The sequence below is a fragment of the Entelurus aequoreus genome, linkage group LG13 (assembly GCF_033978785.1).
Source record: "Entelurus aequoreus isolate RoL-2023_Sb linkage group LG13, RoL_Eaeq_v1.1, whole genome shotgun sequence".
In the NCBI taxonomy this organism is placed as follows: domain Eukaryota; kingdom Metazoa; phylum Chordata; class Actinopteri; order Syngnathiformes; family Syngnathidae; genus Entelurus; species Entelurus aequoreus.
In genome coordinates, this window is record NC_084743.1 from 67,324,773 (window position 1) to 67,348,448 (window position 23,676).

The 23,676-nt window shown below is 38.3% G+C and overlaps 1 protein-coding gene across 4 annotated transcripts in view; it reads right to left on the reverse strand.

Annotated features, from left to right (window-relative positions):
* hip1 (huntingtin interacting protein 1) overlaps positions 1-23,676 on the reverse strand; it is a 122,401-nt gene that overhangs the window by 22,513 nt on the left and 76,212 nt on the right. For 3 of the 4 annotated variants that reach the window (XM_062068258.1, XM_062068256.1, XM_062068259.1), the window contains 9 exons: positions 19,032-19,175; positions 15,944-16,041; positions 12,798-12,870; positions 12,526-12,709; positions 8,813-8,869; positions 7,671-7,759; positions 7,460-7,576; positions 5,315-5,416; positions 1,711-1,905 (listed from right to left, as the gene is read on the reverse strand). In XM_062068258.1, the coding sequence (XP_061924242.1) occupies positions 1,711-1,905; positions 5,315-5,416; positions 7,460-7,576; positions 7,671-7,759; positions 8,813-8,869; positions 12,526-12,709; positions 12,798-12,870; positions 15,944-16,041; positions 19,032-19,175 (1,059 nt within the window). The remainder of the gene's footprint in view (positions 1-1,710; positions 1,906-5,314; positions 5,417-7,459; positions 7,577-7,670; positions 7,760-8,812; positions 8,870-12,525; positions 12,710-12,797; positions 12,871-15,943; positions 16,042-19,031; positions 19,176-23,676) is intronic. The other variant, XM_062068257.1, reaches the window with a different exon arrangement.

The following is a 23,676-nucleotide window of genomic DNA, read 5'->3' on the forward strand; positions in this document are numbered from 1 at the left end:
GCCGATCGCACGGGGAGCAAAGGAACTAGCTAGTGCGAAAGCTTAGCATATAAACAGGAATCCAGAATCATAGAAGCAGGGAATCATCAAACATAACTGTTGCAAATAGTTATAAAAAATGTATGTGCCTGTGCCTGAAAGAAAATGTTTTTATTATATACCACCCCAGCATGTCCACTTCAAACAAACGCAACGAATTGGTCTCATCATGCCGGTACAGAAACAAGGCACTACTGTGTCACAATGGCCACACCCCCATGTAATGTACCCTATATATATATATATATATATATATATATATATACATATATATACATATATTTATACATATATATATATATATATATATATATATATATATATATATATATATATATATATACTGTATATATGTAACAGCCACAGACACTTCAATAAAATCCCCTGACGAGCAGGGAAACCTGCGAAACAGGCTTGTAGGGATGAAATGGCCTCTGTGTTTTTTCCTGACCTAACGTATATATGTTATATTTATATTGCTACTATGGAATGGTTTGAATGTGGAATTAAAGCAATGTCCAAACATAAACCAGTTTAAAAGGAAGTATAGGTACATGGTATTCCAGAGGTACAGAGATGAAGAAGGGTTTTGATATTGGGTTGTTTGTATTACAGAAGAGTATGGGGCTGCCCATTGAGGCAGTGGTGCTGCTGTGGTGGCATGATACCATTTCCATGATCACTAGTGGTAATGATGTGGCTATGTATGTGTGTAGTGTGCATATGTACAGTATGTATATATCTATAATTTATGTATATACAAGTTCATTAAGTTTGTACATAGAGTGAACAGGTAGTTCTAGATCAGAGTAATTTATGATTTAAAGAAAAGGGGTAGGATTAAATAAGTGTAAACTTCTTCTCACTCCTTTTCAAATATGTAAAAAAAAAAAAGAAAAAGAAAAAAAAAGACAGTCCAATGCTCATTTGTTTTCGTTTTTTATTCTCCATTGTTTTCATTTTGTTATAATGGCTGTTAAGGCTATAGCACTGTATTGGATCAGGCTTGCTCTTGTTTTTATGCATATTTGAAATAAAAAAAATATAAATTCAAATCAATTCAATTCATTTAAACTATATTGCTACTATGGTACATTTTTAGTCTACTTTATACCTTTTGTTTTCGCCCACTTTTTGTGCCCTTGTGTGTATTATCCTTTCCATCCTTTGTAATTGAGCTACTGTGTGGAACAATTTTCCTTGTGGATCATTAAAGTTTGTCTAAGTCTAAGTCTAAGCCCGCTTTGGGAATCTCTTCAATACAGGCATGCACAAAATGGCTGCTAGCCAGACAAAAATGAATGTACACAAAGACATGGTTCACACACAGAGGCATAAGTGGCTCGATCAAATAGTTCCTAAATCGGAAAGTTTGCAAACAAAAGGGTTCGTAAATCAAGGTTCCACTGTATGTTCTCGTCTCAAATAAGGATTGTGAATGATGAATTTGTGCTGCCCTCGGCGCCTTCCGTGGTGATGTCATGCGTGGCCACAGGAATCCATAAGGGAATTGTTAACAAAATTGGCAAATTAATCCCAGGAATCGAAACAATGGGAAGTGGTTCTCAAAAAGAATTGGTTTTCGAAAGCTTTGAGGAAAAAAAAGTCGAAAAGAATAAAAATCCCCCAAATTTCTTAAACACTCTTAATTCCCTGAGGAGGACCTCTGACCTTATCGTTGAGCTGATTCTGTAGGGCTTCTGCAGTCTTCACGCCGCTCTCCCTCTCACTGGCCAATGAGGTTTGAACCCGCTCAAGGTCCTCCCCCCGAACGGCCAGCTCCGTCTCTGTTTTGGACAAGGACTCGACCAGTGCCGCTTTCTCAGATTCCAGGGCGGCCAGCTGCGTGCCGAGAGCCTCGCTTGACTGCAAAACAATAAAAATGAAGGGTGTGTTGAAAATACAGGGCAAGTAAACAATTGAGCAGCAGCGCGATTAGTTAGGAAGCCGTGATTAGAACAATATGCGGCGGCTGTGACCTGTCAAAATGTTGTAATTTATGATACAAGTGACCTCCAATGTTAACAACAAAGCCTTGTTCTAGTTCACAACTTGGCAGATGGTCACCAAAAGAGTTTGAGTGGAGGTCATGTCCACAATCTAACACAAAAAAGCCAAGTTGTAGTTGTGCAACTTGGCAACGCAAACTATGGCAACAGTGTGACCTTTCGCCAGATCCTGTGTGCAGGAAGTTTGTGCGTCTAAAGGGGGTCGTCAACACAGTTCAGAACTCTGTGGCGTGAGCTCATGGCAAGTAATGACGTAATGAAGAAAAATGTGGGGAAAAAATATATAAATGTATTCTTAGGGGCACCGCATAAGGAGATCTGCGACACTGCAGGCACACAAGAAATAAAATGAGGGTGTGTATGTGACTGTGCAGATTAGCAAGATGGATGAAGAGTTAACGAGGATTGGCTTCAAAAATAGAAAGATTGAGTGGGAGGCTGAAAGATGGATGAGTGGGAAAGGGAACAGGCAAACCTCTGGAAGTCTGCATGAATTCAGACCTTATTGAAGCTGCAGTATGTCACCAACTCTAAATAAAACAATTCTAAACCTAAAACACCACAGTGAATAGCATATGGTTAAAGGAGTGTCCCGATCCGATATTGATATAAGCAAAAAACAGGTATCGGATGATATCGGTTTGCATCTAAAATCTCTGATACAAGCAGTCCTGCTACATGTTTAATTGTGCAAAGCAGGACAGTCAGGTAACATCTAAATGTTTTCCAATTAGCACACACGGTTGTTTTTCTCTTGCAGGTCAGTCATTTACAAAAAGGTAAACATGGTAGGCTATAGGCTAAAACCTATGTATCAAAGTCAAGGCCCGAATGAATTATCTATGGCCCCCCGGGATGATATTTAAATAGTATTAGAATCGGCCCGCAGGCCACAGCCGCCTGCTGCTGTTTTGCACGCACCAATACTCCATCAGTGTTGGCTCTAGGAATTTTTTCAATGGGGTCCCAGGGACCAATACAAATACCAATAGAAATAGCGCTATTGATAATGAACAATACCAATACTTTACCTCTATTATCAACAATACAGTTGTTCAAATGCAACAATACATATATGTAATGATAACTACAGATACAAAAGAATGCAGAAGAATGGAGGGGAAGAAAGAGAAGCAACCTATATTAACCTGTAGATTTTTATAGTAATACAGTGTTTCCCATAAACTGCTAAGATCCTGTGGCGGTGGGGGCGTGGCTACGGGCGTGGTCACCATGACATCATCCAGTAATTTGCATAATTTACTACAATGATATGATTTTCTCTAAAAAGGCTAAAAAAATGTATACTTACTAATTAATAATAACAGTTTTGTTTTAAACGTCCATCCATCCATCCATCCATCCATCCATTCATCCATCCATTTTAAAATATAATTACAACACTTTATGTACATATTTATATACAGATTTGAACAATAAGTTATTCACTGAAATATATTTATTAATTGTGGTTCTTACAAAAAATATATCTTATAAAATATAAAAGCTAAAATGTCTCTTAAAGCTCTGCCCCTTTAATTAGTGCATACTAAATAATTTAACTTTAGCCTACTACTACAACCATATTATTTACCAGCAACATAAAGTGAAACAGAGGCAGAGGTGTCCTGCCACAGTCAGTAACAAATATACAGAAAACAGTAGTGGTCAAATACAAATAAGGCAACAAGAGAAGTATCCTACACTTCTCTTTTGTAAAGTAAATCTGAACAGCCTATATGGGCATCTACATCAACTATATGATTTGCCTGAGAAGCTGGACAGGACAAAATAAAAATTTAAAAAAAAAAAAAAATACTTTTTTTTAAATTTTTTATTTGTGGCGGACGTAATTCTTTCGTGGCGGGCCGCCACAAATAAATGAATGTGTGGGAAACACTGTAATAATAGGTTAAGCTTCGTTAGTGTGCCTTGTGTTACCCAATTTCCCCCAGAGCAACAATGTTAATATATGTTTGATGAAACGTGATTATGTGCATGAGTGTATGTATGTATATGTACTTGTATATGTACCGAATGTGTATATGTATGTTTGTACATATACAATGGGAGACAGGTCTGGAGTACAGCCAGGACAGTCTAGTACCCGAAGCCACGCTGTTGTAACATGTGCAGAATGTGGCTTGGCATTGTCTTGCTGAAATAAGCAGGGGCATCCATTAAAAAGACGTTGCTTGGATGGCAATAATATCACTTTTCTTGCAGAACTGTGTTGTAAAAATCTCCTTCTGTGTTTGTCCCTGACACCTGCATTTCAGGCCGCTCTGGAAACACTCTGTGGAAACGCTCCCCACCCACACTGCTTGGTGCCTCGTCTGAGCTGCTGTGACTTAGATTACCATAGTAACTAGTATATAATGCAAAAGCACACATTCCAACCATTTAAATACTTCGTATAGTTCAAGACTTCCAGTAATTTGAAAACATCACTGCACATCATAATGGCAGCTACAGTTCCCATCTTAAAGATTAAAACAATTATTTGGGAATGTCCGGCGCGCCAGATTGAAAAGCTTAACGGGCGGCATGCGGCCCTCTGGCCTTAATTTGCTCAGATCTGCTCTACACCAATGAAGAATTAAACCACAAGAGTAAATATTGTTGAATTATTACCTCTCTAAAACTGTCCAAAATGAGGTAAGAATTTTTAAAATATTTTTAGCAGCTCTTGTATTGGATCTAATTAGATTGCACCAATGTACTCAGAGTCAGAGAGTTGATGTAAAACTTATATTATCAGCTGATATTATTGCTAAATACCTAGGGAAATATGTGAGAATATTCTAAAAGTGGACATGCATGGTTACAGCATTCCACCGGGCCCCATACTGTGGTTTTAATACTGCATATGCACCATAACAACAAAACTGATTAACTTTGTTCTTATGTAAACACTGACTGGCCACGACTATATGACCCCCCTGCATGATCCAATATGGATCATAAACCCTGCCTTTACAACTGCACCATAGATACAGCCATCTTTGTGATGCAGTGCAATAGGATATTTTTCTATAATTAGAAATATTTAATAAAGCTGAAAGGAGTCCAAATGAATTTGTGATCTGAGCTCTATGTACAGTGACAGATAGATGACTATAAATCATAGTAGCCCCCGGGTTTTCATCGCATTTGTGATTAGGTCAGCATTGGTGACTCAGAAGATGGAGAGCAATGATAAAAAGGACAGCAGATAAGATACTTGTAATAATGTAATATCACTGTATGAATGAGTGAGGACAGACCTGTTGTGACGAGGCCATGACGGTCTTGATGGAGTCCAGCTCCGCCCTGCTGGACAACAGCTCTCTCTGCATCTCCTCAAGGTGCTCCCTCTGCTTTTGTTCCTGGATTACCAAAAAGTCACGATAGATAACTCACAAAAGCCTGGTTATGAACATAAGAACTTAAACATTTGAAGTCAAACTCTGTACTAGGGATGTTCCGATCAGGGTTTTATGTTGTCGATGTCGATCATAAATGAGTGAGATCGGCCGATATCAATAATGATCCAATTAATTATCAGTACATTTTTCATTTTATTTATGGTGAGTGCTATTGACAGTGTAACAATATCAACGCAATAATTAAACTACTTTATTTTTATCTTTTATTACATACAATCGTCAATAGTACACAATAACTAAACAAAAGCAAAAACTACTTCCTACAGCACTGAATTTTTTCCCATATTTTGTTGTTACCGCCTTATTCCAAAATGGAATCAATTTTTTGTCCTCAAAATTCTACACACAATACCCCATAATGAAAACGTGATTTTTTTTTTTACAAATGTATTTAAAAAACAAAAAACAAACAAAAAAAGCCATATAACTAAGTATTCACAGCTTTTGCTCAATACTTTGTTGATGCACCTTTAGCAGCAATTACAGCCTATAGTCTATATGAATAGGATGCCACAAACTTGGCATACCCATCTCTGGGCAGTTTCACCCATTCCTTTTTGCTCATTCCTCTTTACATCACCTCTCGAGCTCCATCAGGTTGAAATTGAAGTGTTGGTTTTCATCCAGGATTGATTGATTGATTGATTGATTGAAACTTTTATTAGTAGATTGCACATAATGTCTTTGTACATTGCTACATTCATCTTTCCCTCTATCCTGACTAATCTCCCAGTTCCTGCCGCTGAACACCACACCCACAGCATGATGCTGCCACCACCACGTTTCACTAGGGATTGTATTAGCCTGGTGATGAGCGGTGCCTGGTTTCCTCCAAACATGATGCCTGGCATTCACGCCAAAGAGTTCAATCTTCCTCTCATCAGACCAGAGAATTTTGTTTCTTATGGTCTGAGAGTCTTTCAGGTGCAAGTTGACAAACGTTTTACTAAGAAATGGCTTTCGTCTGACTACTCTACCATACAGGCCTGATTTGTGGATCGCTGCTGAGATGGTTGTCCTTCTTGAAGGTTCTCCTCTCAACAGACAAATCGGGTTCTTGATCGCCTCCCTAAAAAGACTAAGATGAATGCAGCAATGTACAAAGACATCCTGGATGAAAACCGACACTTCCTACTTAATGGAGCTTGAGAGGTGCTGCAAAGAGGAATGAGCGAAACTGCCCAAAGATAGGTGTGCCAAGCTTGTGGCATCGTATTCAAAAAGACTTTAGGCTGTAATTTCTGCCAAATGTGCATCAACAAAGTGAAAAAAATAGTTTTCATTGTTAGTATGGGGTATTGTCTGTAGAATTTTTAGGACAAAAATATATTTATTCCATTTTGGAATAAGGCTGTAACATAACAAAAGGCAGGAAAAGTGAAGTGCTGTAAATACTTTCCGGATGCACACAGTACATTTTTGCACTCAAAGTCCTCAAGTATTCCTCGAGTTTGTAAACATTAACAAAAACAACACAACATTTAAAAAAACAAAAATAAAATATCAACCTTATCACTTTAGAATCAATCATATACTGATAGTATCCTTGGTATCGACACCACCAAACCCCCCCTTACGTGTTGTGTACTGTCTATGACAATGTGTTGACACACCAACAGTTGTTATATTATCCTCTCAGTCTAGACTCTTATTAATTTAACTGTTAATTTCTTGTTAATAACTACTTACTTTCTGCTGCAACGCGCTTCCATACACCCTTCTTAAAGTTCATTTAGCACACAGTGCATGGAGACACATATATATATAGTGTATACATATATATACACTAGCCACTTGTCAGCCGGGCGACTAAAACTAAATACAGTGTCAGCCAGAGGGGATCGGCGTTGGTGATCGGCATTATATCATGATTACATATTTTTTCATGATAACCGTCCGAAACTGACTGGCGGCGTTCAAGCCGCACATCCTTACTTTGTAACCGTGTTCTAGTCACTCACAAGCTTTGACTGTGATGCCCACCTGTCTGCCTGCGGCCTCCTGGGCGGCCTTCACCTTGTCCTGCATCTCTTTCCTCACTGCGTCCACTTCATCCTGCGCTGCCCGGGCCACCGTCATCTGCCGGGTCACCTCTGCATTCTACAGGCACACACAAAAACACATGCAAACAGAAACTACACATGGACACATTCCAAGGATGGTACACAAAGTAAGAGTTTTTTTTTTTTTTTACCTTCCTCAGTAAGTCAGCATGACTTTGCACCAGCTCGCTGTACTTCTCCTTAAGCTTGGTGTAGCGCTGCTCATTAGCCTGGGCTTTTTCTGCAAAATGACAGACGCCAATCATGCTGTTTGTGTTCAAACAACTTGACAATAGCTTGACATCTGACATAAAATCAGAAATTAGCACAGTGTACACTACACAAGGTTGGGTACCAAAACGCAGCTCCATAATAGCAACAGTGCTGACTTAAGCGGTAGTAACCCGACCAGTAAAAATGGCTATTTGTGACTCATTTTGAAAGGAAATTAATGCAAACTCAGCCACATGCAACAAGGTGATATTTTGCAGGTAACATCTTGTTAGTAATGTAGCATCCCGACAGGCATACAGAGTCTGACGTTCTTTTTAAATTTAATGGCGAACTGAACAACCCAATGGTAGTGCTCAGTTGCAACACTGCAGAGAGATTTTGCAATAGTGCCTAAAATCAGCCTCCTGCGATATACTTTTGGCAGGTAAATGATAATAGAACATACCATGTCAATTCCAGTTGTATTTTTTTTTTCATGTTGTAACATGCTTCTATCTACACTTCTGTTAGAAAGTAATAAGCACTTACTCTTCTATTGGTTTTGTACTTTACATTGGTCTTGCTCAATATTACAAATTTGGGTATCAATCAAATATCAAGTAGTTGCAGGGGCAGTATTGGTCATACCAATGCTGATACTTAAAATTTTCAAGATCATTGGATGGATGGATGTATGGATAGATACTTTATTTCAGGTTTACAGCACAATTCCGTTCAAGATTAGACAAACAATATACAGGGAGACCGAAGAGGAACGCGGACGGTGCAGCCAATTACGGCGCTCCTCAAAATGTAGGAAAAAGGTGAGCGCTGGGTGGAAGAGAAGAGTAAAAAAGGTCGATCTCAGACTGGGCTCTTGGGGAGCGGCTCCAGATTAAGGCCAAGAAAAACACTTGATAGGCATAAGAACACATAAACATGTTACACTAGGGCTGGGTGATATGGCTGAAAACTGTATCACAATATACGTTTTTTATATTGATAGATATCGATAATTATTGATATTTTTATGACTTATTTAAGCCTGCAAATAAATACAGTACTGCAATTTCCAACTTACCAAGGGGGCTATTTATCAGTGGAGAAGGTGTCCAGTAGCCAGGCAGGTTGAGCGCAGCTAAGGTGGTACAAATAAATGCGATTTGAAGTTAGTTTAAGTTTTGAGACACTAGATGGCAGTAGTGTACAAGCTTTAGAACACTACACAGAGTAGTTTGGGAAGCTACTCATTAAACTGACACATTGTAAGTGTCAGGGTGTTGCCGCAAAGTCTGCATTAAAACCAACAAAACTAAAGGCAAGTTTCTGTTATTGAGTTGTTATGTCAAGATATCACAGTTTCTCTTCTTACTCCACGCAGAGAATCCACAGCGAGACAGAAAGACGGCACCTTCTTGGTACGTGATTGGCTGTTTGCGTGTCCCTCCTCTTGCTTCATAATTTCTGTTTTATTCCGACAAAAAAATATGAATATATATCGAATGTTTTATTGAACACATTTTATATTGATATCGATTATGTCTATCGCAATATATACTGATATCGTCTTATAGGGGCGGTATAGCTCGGTTGGTAGAGTGGCCGTGCCAGCAACTTCAAGGTTTCAGGTTCGATCCCCGCTTCCGCCATCCTAGTCACTGCCGTTGTGTCCTTGGGCAAGACACTTTACCCACCTGCTCCCAGTGCCACCCACACTGGTTTAAATGTAACTTAGATATTGGGTTTCACTATGTAAAGCGCTTTGAGTCACTAGAGAAAAGCGCTATATAAATATAAATATAATTCACACTTTATCGGCCCAGGCCTATGTTACACAAAAAGGGGGGGTGGGTCGCTACAGCGGTAGGCTGCTGACAGCTGAGCGCGCCACTTCCTTCTATTGCTCCAGAGGGTTTAAGCGGAAGCAAAGGGGTGTGTGTGTGTGCATATGGCCATTTTCCAGGGTGTAGGTGATGTTGTGTCTATAGGCCTGGAGTCTTTCTCTGCAGGCGTTACGAGCAAAGTTCAACTCCCAGGTGTTGTTGAAGGAAGAGCGGCCATCACTGTGATGTCCTTCAGTGGATGTTTTCAAAACAGCCTTCGTCTGTTGTGAGCAGCGTCAAGGCCATTGGAGGGAGTCAAATCGTAAATAAGGATTGTTGTTTTCCAAGCGAGCAGACATTTCAGTGGCTTGTCTGATCTAAACGTCCATGCTGGCTCTCACATTAATCAATTTTCGCATTTCAGTAAACCTTTCAATGATATGATCCAACTTACGATTCAGTTCTGAAATCACCACAGCCCGCGTTCCCACAGCCCGACCCAGTGCGACGGGCAGCCTTTGGGCAATTTCAACTGCTGCCCTCGTCTTCCGAATTTGACGATACAACAAAGCAATGCCCAGACCAATCAGCAGATTTCCTGCGATCACAGTTCCAAATAGATAGATGTCTTCCACGTCCTCCACGGAAAGCACCGAGAGGCACATGATTCTCCATCTCTCCCACGAGTCCCTCACGTACCCAGCAGCGAACGTTCCGTCAGGGCAGCCAGGTTCCCCCGAACCTCTCTTCCTGGTCGAGAATATTTTGTCAATTGAGTCGAGAGACCAGCTCATCAATTCCATGTTTAGGTGTTAAGATTTCGGACGCCAACGCAGAAAAAGCGTCTCTTCAAAGTACAGACAAGACAAAAACAAAGAAGCGAGCGGGGAGAAACAGGGAGGGGAGAGGAATGCGACCGCCTTTACCAAGCGAGGAATGTTGCATTTTTGATTACAATAATAATCAGCTAAAACCCAAGGATGGAGGTGTAACAATATCAATTGAATATTTCAATAATTTTTTACAATTGGCTTCTTTGATTTTTGCCCTTAAATGCAGAGGCTTTATATCCCGAGTTTGTAAATAATACCAAAAACGACAAAATATTTTGTGATAATAAAAAGTATCGATCTAACTATCGACCATATACTGATACGATACTTAGTATTGTTACTGTTGATATTTGTATCAAGCCGCTCACCTCTGTTTACTTACAAGAACTCAAGCTCAGTGGTTGGCATGGCTTATTGTAATGTAGAATGTTTAGCTATTCCTCGTCCTCCAGTGATAATGTTAGTTGGTAGAAACTCAGTTTAATTGCTGCCATGGAGGTGGGAATTGCTGATTAGAAGCTGCTTCGCGCTGTGGAGGGACGTTAGATGCTAGCGAGGACGCTACATTGTGTTGAAGACGCGGTTGTTCTCTTATCGCTATCAAATTTGCGGGACAAAGCTGGAATATGTCACCAACATGCATTATCACAATATAACGATAGTATTAAAAGCTCTACTGTCGACCAAATTTATATAATTTGTATCATATATCTCGCACAACCCTATTCTCACAACAACAACACAACACTTCCACATGCACCAGTCATGGTCACGTGAGCGAGGTGCAATTACGAACCCCGAAATTCTGAACATCAACATTATAACACAAGTGAGTCATTTTATATATATAATTGAAGTACTTAAATTACTCTTCTGTTCAAATTTCACATCAGACATTTACATAAAAACATAAAAGTACTGTATTGTTTAAACAAAAAGTTTGTGTTTTCCATTTCTTACTTACAGTACCAGTTCAGGCACCTTTAAAGGGGAACTGCACTTTTTTCTGGAATGTTGCTTATCATTCAACAATCCCTGTGTAGTACATTAACACATTTTTTTTTTCATGCATTCTAAGTCGTAAAATACGGAAAGTACGAGGAGGCGAACAATGCAGCTAATTAGAGTACAATATTTAGCTCATAAAGCCCTCTAAATAAAACATCCAAAAACCGCCAACAATACTCCATTTACATGTCGTGACCTGAATATTACCCAAGTTTTAGGGATATTGTTATTATAAGCGCTAACACAGACGGATCTACTTTTAGCCGTGCCGTAATCACAGAGAGCTAACTGGCTTAGGCTGCTATATTGACATATTGCGCGAGTGAGCTGCTGCATCGCCTCTGTGTTGGTGAAAGTTAATTCTAGATTATAAATCATGCCTCTCACCTGGATAGTAGAAGGATGTGGCCATAAATAGAAAAGGTGGGAGGAGTTGGGGGTGGCAGGGTTGGGGGGGAGGCTGGTTTGGTGGTAGCGGGGGTGTATATTGTAGCCCAGAAGAGTTAGGGCTGCAAGAGATTCTGGGTATTTGTTCTGTTGTGTTTATGTTGTGTTACGGTGCGGATGTTCTCCCGAAATGTGTTTGTCATTCTTGTTTGGTGTGGGTTCACAGTGTGGCGCATATTTGTAACAGTGTTAATGTTGTTTATATGACCACCCTCAGTGTGACCTGTATGGTTGTTGATCAAGTACGTATTGCGGTCACTTACGTGTATCTGCAGAAGCCGCATACAACATGTGACTGGGCCGGCACAATGTTTGTATGGTCAAAAAGCGGACGTGACGACAGGTTGTAAAGGACGCTAAAGGCAGTGCCCTTAATATTGTTGTCCGAGTGAAAATCGAGAGAAATTCGGGATTTTCGGGAGGGGCACTGAAATTCGGGAGTCTCCCGGAAAAATCGGGAGGGTTGGCAAGTATGCCTCTCTCCCATAGATGGTGTCTTCCTATTGGGAAGTTTTAGGTTTACCTTTATAATGTACAGTAGTAATAAAGCCCATTGAATTGGGTTTCCTTGTTCGTGAGTTATGTGTCTCATCTACTTTATTACATGGCATATTTGTCAGCGTTTACCAATCTTCCAGTGTGGTCATGGTAATGAAATAAAAGCACCTTGCTTAAAGCCTTACTTTCTATCTCAGTCAGACTCCGCTGCTCTTTCTCCGTGTCCTCTCTGACCCTCCTCAGGTCATCAAGCTCGGCCCTCAGGAACTCGCTCTCCCCTGCTGCTTGTAGCCTCAGGTGGCTCTGCTCCGCAAGCTCCGCCTCCAGCTCATTGACACGCCCCCTCAATGCCTGACATAATCGTCCACTCTGGTAGTGAGAGGTAGGGAGGAAAAAGGAAATAATCAATCATGTGCGGGGAATAAGTAGTTCAAGGGTGGACAATTATTTTTTTTACCTCCAGCCGGAATGATTCCAACTCATCTTTAAGGGCTTGGATCTCCTTGGTCAGCTGTTCAATGAGTCGGTCTCTAGGGGATACGGAAATAAAGCAACGGTCTATCAAAAGTTGTATACATATATACATATATACATATATATTTACTTAGACTTAGACAAACTTTAATAATCCACAAGGGAAATACATACACATATATATATATATACCGTAATTTCCGGACTATAAGCCGCACCTGACTATAAGCCGCACCAGCTAAATTTAGGGGAAAATACAGATTGCTCCATATATAAGCCGCACCCGACTATAAGCCGCAGGGTTTTGATGTGTAATTACCGTAGTATATAGGGGTTCCTGCTACCACGGAGGGGATTGTCGGGACAGAGATGACTGTTTGGGAACGCAAAGCGTCCCATTTATTAACAATAAATCTTTCAATCATTCAATCAAACTTTCACATCTTTGACATGGCGAACAGCATTCGTGCAGAGTACAAATAATACAACGGTGCAAAGTAATACAAAGTGCTCGCCTGTACGTTATCAAAATAACCAGCCTACCGGTATATGAAAAGTCAGTCTTTAATCATTGTGTCATCGTCTTCCTCCTGCGTACTAAAACCACCGAAATCCTCTTCGTCGGTGTCGGAGAAGAACAGGCCGTAAATAAGCCGCACCGTTGTATAAGCCGCAGGGACCAGAACGAGGGGAAAAGGTAGCGGCTTATAGTCCGGAAATTACGGTATATATATATATATATATTTATATATATATATACACACACACATATGTGTGTGTATATATGTGTGAGGGAAAAACGGAAATTTCAGTTTTTGGTCCAGCCCTCACTGACTTGGGACCATTGCAAAATTATGTGCGAACCAAAGTCAGTGGTTCTCAACCTTTTTTCAGTGATGTACCCCCTGTGAACATTTTTTTAATTCAAGTACACCCTAATCAGAGCAAAGCATGTTTGGTTGAAAAAAAAGAGATAAAGAAGTAAAATACAGCACTATGTCATCAATTTCTCATATATTAAATTGTATAAAAGTGCAAATATTGCTCATTTGTTGTGGTCTTTCTTGAACTATTTGGAAAAAAAGATATAAAAATAACTAAAAACTTGTTAAAAAATAAACAAGTGATTCAATTATAAATAAAGATTTCTACACATAGAAGTAATCATCAACTTAAAGTGCCCTCTTTGGGGATTGTAATAGAGATCCATCTGGATTCATGAACTTAATTCTAAACATTTCTTCACAAAAAAAGAAATCTTTAACATCAATATTTATGGAACATGTCCACAAAAAATCTAGCTGTCAACACTGAATATTGCATTGTTGCATTTCTTTTCACAGTTCTTTTTGACAGACATTTAAAAAAAATCTCATGTACCCCTTGGCATACCTTCAAGTACCCCCAGGGGTACGCGTACCCCCATTTGAGAACCACTGCCAAAGTCACCAGCCTTGGCGTCATTATAGACAGCGATTTTAAATTTGACAAACAAGTCATTGGCGTTTTAAAATCGTGTTTTTATCATCTTCGTCTTTTAGCAAAGGTAAAACCATTTTTATCTTTTAACCTTTTTGAACAAGTCGTGCATGCTTTTATTTCAAGTCGCCTGGACTACTGCAATGCACTTTATGCTGGCATTTGCCAAAAAGCTCTCTCCCGGTTGCAGTTAGTCCAGAACGCGGCAGCACGACGTTTAACAGGGGCCAGGAAACGCGAGCATATAACCCCAATTCTTCGGAGTTTGCACTGGCTCCCTGTTCATTTTAGAATTGATTTTAAATCCTTGCTGTTTGTTTTTAAAGCTTTACATGGACTGGCACCTCAGTATATCTGAGGTGCCAGTCCTATACCTCATTCAAATTTACACTCCCGCGCGCTCTGAGGTCCGAGAGCCAGCTCCAGCTCGTGGTGCCCAGGACGAGACTTAAAACCAGGGGAGACAGGGCCTTCTCTGTGGTCGGCCCTAAACTCTGGAACACTCTGCCCCTCCATGTTCAAACTGCTTCCACAGTGGAGTGTTTTAAGTCTCGTCTTAAGACCCACTTTTATTCTTTGGCTTTTAACACTACGAGAGTTGTGTGGTCTTCTGTCCTCTGTGTTTTTTATAAATTTTGATGTCTATTTTACTGTTTTAATTGGTTTTACCCTTTAACACTAGAAGTCCCAGCATTTTTCTGTCTACCTAGAAGACCCAGAGAGGGGTCATTTGGCCCGACGCTTTTCCCGAATACACTAATCACTCATTTTGTTATGGTAATGAGGCTGTTAGGGGCAGTTTGTCTAGGTAGACAGAAAAATTATACATGTGGGAAATGCCGAAAGGAGCAATGGCAGTGCCAGGATTGTGAGTGACTGCTCAAATGTATGTCAGTCACGTTTACATGGACATGGTTTTTCATTCTTTGTAAATATGCTTTTTTCTTTGTAAATTTTTTTTTTTAAACTATTTTTGGCACACAAAAATAACAATTGCTTCTGCAACAACCCTCCACACCAAAACTGGGAAAACAGTTGCTTTTTCATTCTTTGTAAATATGTTTTGTTTTGTATTTTTTTTAACAATAAATGTCAGAGTGTTGATCCCTTCATTCTGTTGATCCTTGCAAAAACACACACAACCTACCTCAGAACTAAAGCTTGAGCTGTAAGGTCCCCTCCCCCACACAGGCTCAAGTGGCCCCCTGCCGTGTGCCACTAACAGCCACATTTTCATAACAAAAGGAGTGTCCACAGGGGGGACTAGGGGTCAAATGACCCTCTTGTGTGTTTTCTAGGTAAAAATGTCAATTGACCCTTCTCTGGGACTTCGCGTGTTAAAATCGTTTTTAATCATATTTATTTTTTATATTGTTTCTGTATTGGTTTTCTATTCATTTATTCTTTGTTTTTATTCAGTCATTGGTGTAGCATAATATTGTTTTTAATATTGTTTTTAATATCGTTTTTAATATTGTTTTTAATTTAGTTTTTAATATTGTTTTTAACATGGCTGTGCAGCACTTTGGAAACATTCTTGTTGTGTAAATGTGCTATATAAATAAAGTGGATTGGATTGGATTATATATATATATATATATATATACACACACATACACATTCATACATACATAGACACAAAAGACGTACTTATCATCCTTGCGCATCCCATTCTGATTGTTGAAGTTGAAGGGGTCGATTGCAGCGGAGGTGCCAAACAGGTCGTCAAACTTGGTCTCCAAAGGAGCCTAAGGATGTAAAAAAAAAAGTAGGGCTGTCAAAAATAATGAGTTATCTAAAGAATTATTGCATTAATCATTTATATATGCAGATTAATCACACCATTTATTTTGACTTCACATGCTCCTTTATCATTGTTATATGGCCAGAAATCAGGCCAATGTATAAATGAAAATAAATAAATACATTAAAAGAAAAGTGAATAAATAATAAAATAAAATAAACATATAATAATAAAATTAAGTTTGATGCATACGTCAGTGCAAAGATGAGTTTGGTGACTGCTGGCAAATTTCACTCCAAAATACACCCTGACTAGACTTTATATACAAGTTTTGAACAAATAAGTACAGTGCATTTAAATAAAACCTTTAAAAAGATGTTCCTGTATTACAGTAAAATTGCATTTGTGTCCAAATATTAGGGTCTTTTTTAAGTTAATTTAAATTATGCAAGAAAGTAATCCAAATTCAAGAGTGTGATTAATCTGATCTTAAAAAAATAATAATTTCATAGCACAAAAAAAAAAGGAAAAAAAAAAAAGACATCAGGTGGAAAAGTTAAATCGCAAAACTTTCCTGAAATTCTGCATTTATTAAAATACAATTTTACCGTAATTGCAGATTAAAAATACACAAATATTCTCTGGTGTTTGGCTAGTTGTTTTTGTTGGAATTGGTTTAGATAGTTTGGCAGATAGGCAAACAGTCCTTAAAATTAGAGATGATGTGCACAGACATGTAGGAATCATGTTTTAATTTCATTTCATTTTTATTTATCTCCTTCATTGATGTGCATCTTTGATAGACAATTATAACACAATTATTCAGTTACACACCAATGCCTGAGAAGGAGCAGGATGAAGAAAAATCTTATATTTTCCTGCCCCCTTCACATAATATATAGTCTTACTTAATGATATGTGAACCAACAATTACATCCAAATATAACGAAAACAAAACAAAACAAAAAAAAACACAAGTGCAAAACTTCATGAAGTACAAACCGAACAAAAAAACAAAAGAAGTAATATACACCTCATGGGATGATACAAAACAAATACAAAACCAGGCAAAAAACAAGTACATTAATAAATATAAAGCAAAATGTAAACACTTATGGCTGTCCATATGATTTTATTGTTCCGTCTTTATATATTTTTTTCAATTGGAATATATTTTTACAATCTTTTATCTCATTATAAAGAGAATTCCATAGTTTAACCCCCACCACTGATATACACATTTGTTTTAAAGTTGTCCTTGAATACTGATGTTGGAAATGACCTTTTCTTCTATGCTCTTCATTCTCAGAAGTGATGACAAACATTTTTTGTAAATTTGCTGGTAATGTTTCGCTTTTAGCCTTAAACATGACACATAATGTCTGTAACTTTACTAGCTCCTGTAATTTCAATAAACCTGAATTAATGAATAATATGTTAGTGTGTTCTAAGTAATCTACTTTATGAATAATCCTTATAGCTCTTTTCTGTAGTTGATACAATGCCTTTATGTTACACTTATATGTGTTCCCTCACACTTCCACACAGTAGCTGATATATGGCAATATAAGTGCACAATAGTGTTTAGGTTGACATGATAAAAAATTTTACAGGAAAAAAGTTAGCTATTATGCCGCTAGCGTAATGCTAGCATACAATTAACATAAATTAGCATTGTGATAATTTTTTTAATTGTACAAATGTTTAACAAATGAGACTTTAACAGAACAAAGTTGACATAAAACAGTAAATTTTTATTTACAGGCATGTAGTCGCCAAACTCTGTGAAAACTAATATTGACTGCTCACGCTGTACTACCAGGCCTGCCTGGTAGTACAGCGTCTGAATCGTCCTGAATCGTAAGGGACCCTGTTGCATCAAACTCTAATTTTAAAATGAACACTGCATTCAATATTGTGTGTAGCATGATAACCAAGAGAGGGCAGCACATATATTAACAAAACTAACAAAAACAAAAATCGAGACAAATAAACGCATGTATGACAAATATTACTATAAACTTTACTATATATACAGTTAAATGTTACTTTAGATGTCAGTGTTTCACACAGAGGTGAGATTATATCATTATCTAACTAGCACGATGCATGTTCCCTAAATTCTGGACGATAATCTGCTACTTTTTTCCTACACTTTGAACCCTGCAGCTTAAAAAAACGGTGCGGCTAATTTATTTTTCTTCACTTACAACCAAAACTTAAAAAACAAACAAATACACACAAAAGGTGTTTTATTGTTTTTGCTATGGCACCATCTTTTGGACAAGTACGCTCTTTTTACTGCCGTGTTACAGTCATCGTTTGGAAACAATTTAGGTATGTAAATAAACATTTGCAGAAGCTTTCTGTGTAAAAAACACATTTTATCGCGTATACTGTATATCTACGGATATAGTCCAAGGCGAAGATTTGAATTATAATTTTTCCCTAAAATTTAGTGGGTGCGGCTAATATACCGGTGCGCTCTATAGTACGTAAAATACGGTAATATTATGGATGCTGTGCGAGATAAAAAGTGAGCAACATATGTACTTTCATGTTAATCTCTAAACATTTTTTATCACAAATCAGAATCTAGAAGGGTTTGTATACTAGCTCCATATAGCTTCAAAATTGCTTAATTGGCAACACTGATCCCTATAGCTGCGTCGTCTTATTCTCTGGCAGAGCAGGTGCGTATGAGGTATGTTAATAAGCAGACTTGGGATGCGGTCTACTGTAGAGAATTAAAACGACAAGCTACATTCACAGAGAGTCCCATTATAATGTGTTTATGAGCGAGGGTGAACAGGTGGCAACAAATCTAGCTGTGGCGGTCAAAATGTATTTGTGACAGAATGTATGGGAAACACTGAGTTATCATTTAGTATGAATAAATAAAAGTTGCAGCAAATAAGCACAGGTTTAAAAACAAAAAAAAGAGCCTACAGATTAGATGACCAGTTATATTTAGATGTTTTTCTTTATATTTACCGGCAGGACGGGGACGTCTGTGTCCACCAGGTCTTCAGTTTCTACCAGATGTTCTGACTCTGGTGAAGACGACTCGGCTGGGATCACGACCACGGGGCTGATGTGCTCCGACAAGGCAGACGCACGTAGGAAGTTTGGCGGATTCTGAAAGAAAACATTTCATTCACAGTGTTATTTATTTAGGATGTTGGTGCACACTTTACAAATACGTGCTTTAAATTGTCTATTAATCCCTTCTGTAACCTGAGTGTGCATGGCAGCACCTCTGTGCACAAAACACACGAGTCAATAAAGACAGACTTGGATGAGTACTTGCCCTGACCTCAACCCCATTAAGGGGTGGGTGCCGAATTCTTTACTTTTATTTAGGCACCGACTGAATTCCGTCTGTACTACCGGGTATGGATTCACTGGAATCAAAGCGTGCCATATTTCGATACCTTTGTTGACTAAACACCGACTCACGTAACTCCCTCTAAGTAATGCTGCAACTGTCAACACCAACAAAGCAAGTATGCTTGGTAGAAAACGCTCGAACATAAAGTAAGGCTCCACTCTTCCAAAATGTGCCAGGTTGATGCTGGATGATGGATTTGCCATAGAAATGCTACTATTAGCATTAGCGATTTTACATGGCGACTTCAACACCTCCAAATTTAGTCATGAAAACTACAACTAAGATGAATGTTACAATCAAACAGCTGGTGCGTAATAGGCACAATGCGTACAGTCCAAACACTTTGTAGGGTGCAACATAACACATTCTGCTTCATGAAAAAATAAAGCTAGATAGCCTATATACTACAGAACTGCCATCTAATGTCTTGGAAGTGCAACTGCATTGCAAATGGGACTCCAATGCTGAAGAAAAACACAATACAACAACTGGACAGCACAGCAATTTTTTAAAATGTTACATTAAAAAGTAAAATGTTATTTTCAAAATGTTAAATACCAGTATCGATTACCAGGTACCGGGAATTTGTACCGTATCGGTTAAAATGTGAACGGTACCAATCCCTAACCCCATTAACTACATTTGCAATAAACTGCAAGAAAGCATTTAAACATTCTGTCATAAAGCGTGAGGGGCATGATTTACAATAGACTCAAAGTCCAATATAACGCGACATTCTACATAACGCGATCGTGCCATGGACCCCAAATTTTCGCCCATTTTTTTTTTCCCCCACCAAAAGTCAATCGCGTTTTTTGTTTTTTTGCCAAATTATCGCAAATTTACCAACTGACACAGTAAATTTTAAAGGCCTACTGAAAGCCACTACTACCGACCACGCAGTCTGATAGTTTATATATTAATGATGAAATCTTAACATTGCAACACATGCCAATACGGCCGGGTTAACTTATAAAGTGCAATTTTAAACTTCCCAGGAAACTTCCGCTTGAAAACGTCGCGGTATGATGACGTATGCGCGTGATGTCACGAGGGCAAGGGAAGTGTTTGGACCCAATTCAAATACCTCTGTTTTCTTCGACAAAATTCCACAGTATTCTGGACATCTGTGTTGGTGAATCTTTTGCAATTTGTTTAATGGACAATGGAGACTGCAAATAAGAAAGTTGTAGGTGCGATCGGTGGAGCGGCGGACTACAGCAACACCTACACCAAGAGGTTGTGTTGTGTTTTGAGCAGGATAGCAGACGCACTACGGTGAGTCTAGCTTTGGCTTCCAAACATTTGATCGCTTGCCCGTACGTGCGTGTCGATATGTGCATGTCACGTACGTAACTTTGGGGAAATATATGTTTCTTGCCGACTCTGATGGCGGCCGGGGTGTTGTCAAAAGCGTACAACGCCCGCCGCCGCATCTAAGTTAGCTTCTGTTTTTTTAGCTTCGCCAAGCTGAATATTATTAATCGTGTATTTACATGTTCATGGTTTAATAGTATTATTGATCTTCTGTCTATCCATCCAGTCAAGGTTTTTTTTTATTTAGTTTCTATCTGCATTTGAGACTGATGCTATCACGTTGGCTACGTAGCTAGGTTAGCTTCTATTTTTTTAGCTTCACCAAGCTGAATATGATTAATCGTGTATTTACATGTTCATGGTTTAATAGTATTATTGATCTTCTGTCTATCCATCCAGTCAGGGTTTTTTTAATTTAGTTTCTATCTGCATTTGAGACTGATGCTATCACGTTGGCTACGTAGCTAGGTTAGCTTCTGTTTTTTTTAGCTTTGCCAAGCTGAATATTATTAATCGTGTATTTACATGTTCATGGTTTAATAGTATTATTGATCTTCTGTCTATCCATCCAGTCAGGGTTTTTTTTATTTAGTTTCTATCTGCATTTGAGACTGATGCTATCACGTTGGCTACGTAGCTAGGTTAGCTTCTATTTTTTTTAGCTTCGCAAAGCTGAATATTATTAATCGTGTATTTACATGTTCAGTCACTGTGAATGTCCATTTCGTGTTCTCGACTCTCATTTTCAAGAGGATATAGTATCTGAGATGGTTTAAAATACAAATCTGTGATCCACAATAGAAAAAGGAGAGACTGTGGAATCCAATGAGCCAGCTTGTACCTAAGTTACGGTCAGAGCGAAAAAAGATACGTCCATCACTGCCTCTCAAGTCCTTCACTGTAACGTTCCTCATCTACGAATCTTTCATCCTCGCTCAAATTAATGGGGTAAACGTCACTTTCTCGGTCCGAATCTCTCTCGCTCCATTGTAAACAACGGGGAATTGTGAGGAATCCTAGCTCCTGTGACGTCACGCTACTTCCGGTACAGGCAAGGCTTTTTTTATCAGCGAGCAAAAGTTGCGAACTTTATCGTCGATTTTCTCTACTAAATCCTTTCAGCAAAAATATGGCAATATCGCGAAATGATCAAGTATGACACATAGAATGGATCTGCTATTCCCGTTTAAATAAAAAAATTTCATTTCAGTAGGCCTTTAATGAAAGTGTCTAAAAAAAGGACTCAGTGATGTCCAAACCTACTGGTGGATTCTGTGACGTGGGAGTACAATCCGCCATTTACGTCACATCACGTGGGGCCACTATACATTATGGAGAAATCACACATGTCATGGAAATCACATATTATTCATACAAGGGCTTAAGTATCTCAAACTATTTCTATTTCACACAAAGTGAAGGAATTTATGAATAAAGAAGCATTCTATATTTCGTATAATTCACTAATTGTTTCATATCTAACATACTGTGTAAAAGTGTGGGGTAGTGCCTGTAAAACATATTTTAAAACCAATCGCTCTTCAGAATGTATAAATAAATGTCTAATGATAATGTCAATGAGGGATTTTTAATCACTGCTATGTTGAAATTGTAACTAATATCGATACTGTTGTTGATAATATTCATTTTTGTTTCACTACTTTTGGTTTGTTCTGTGTCGTGTTTGTGTCTCCTCTCAATTGCTCTGTTTATTGCAGTTCTGAGTGTTGCTGGGTCGGGTTTGGTTTTGGAATTGGATTGCATTGTTATGGTATTGCTGTGTATTGTTTTGTTGGATTGATTAATTAAAAAATAAAAAAATTAAAATAAATAAATGAAAAATACTAGTAAAGAAATTTAAAAAAAAAATTAAAAACTTTTTTTTTTAAATGAAAATCGATTCTGAATCGCACAACGTGAGAATCGCGATTCGAATTCGAATCGATTCTGAATCGCACAACGTGAGAATCGCGATTCGAATTCAAATCGATTTTTTCCCACACCCCTAATATATACACTACCGTTCAAAAGTTTGGGGTCACCCAAACAATTTTGTGGAATAGCCTTCATTTTTAAGAACAAGAATAGACTGTCGAGTTTCAGATGAAAGTTCTCTTTTTCTGGCCATTTTGAGCGTTTAATTGACCCCACAAATGTGATGCTCCAGAAACTCAATCTGCTCAAAGGAAGGTCAGTTTTGTAGTTCCTGTAACGAGCTAAACTGTTTTCAGATGTGTGAACATGATTGCACAAGGGTTTTCTAATCATCAATTAGCCTTCTGAACCAATGAGCAAACACATTGTACCATTAGAACACTGGAGTGATAGTTGCTGGAAATGGGCCTCTATACACCTATGTAGATATTGCACCAAAAACCAGACATTTGCAGCTAGAATAGTCATTTACCACATTAGCAATGTATAGAGTGTATTTCTTTAAAGTTAAGACTAGTTTAAAGTTATCTTCATTGAAAAGTACAGTGCTTTTCCTTCAAAAATAAGGACATTTCAATGTGACCCCAAACTTTTGAACGGTAGTGTATATAGATAGTCTTCTGAGTTTAACAACAAATCTAACTGTATGAATAGGGGGCAGATATAAGTTTTACTTCTTTTTGCTCCTTTTCGTTTATTATAAATTTGATACGTTACGTTAATTGTTTGACCTAAATTCATAAAATAAAACAAACAAACCAACTATCCACCAAGCAGTTTTAGGCAACCGAGATCTGCGCATAACTTTTTTGAAAAGGGTAAAAAAAAAGGATTTCCACATCACGCGATCTGTATTTTAATGACCCTAATGACCGCATTATGTTGGACTTTGAGAGTACTTATTCTGTCCATACAGTGTACAGGGTGTGTCAGAAAAGTTCCAGGACTGTTGAAGTTGATCGCGTTCTTCAACGTGAGGGACATCGTCCACTATGA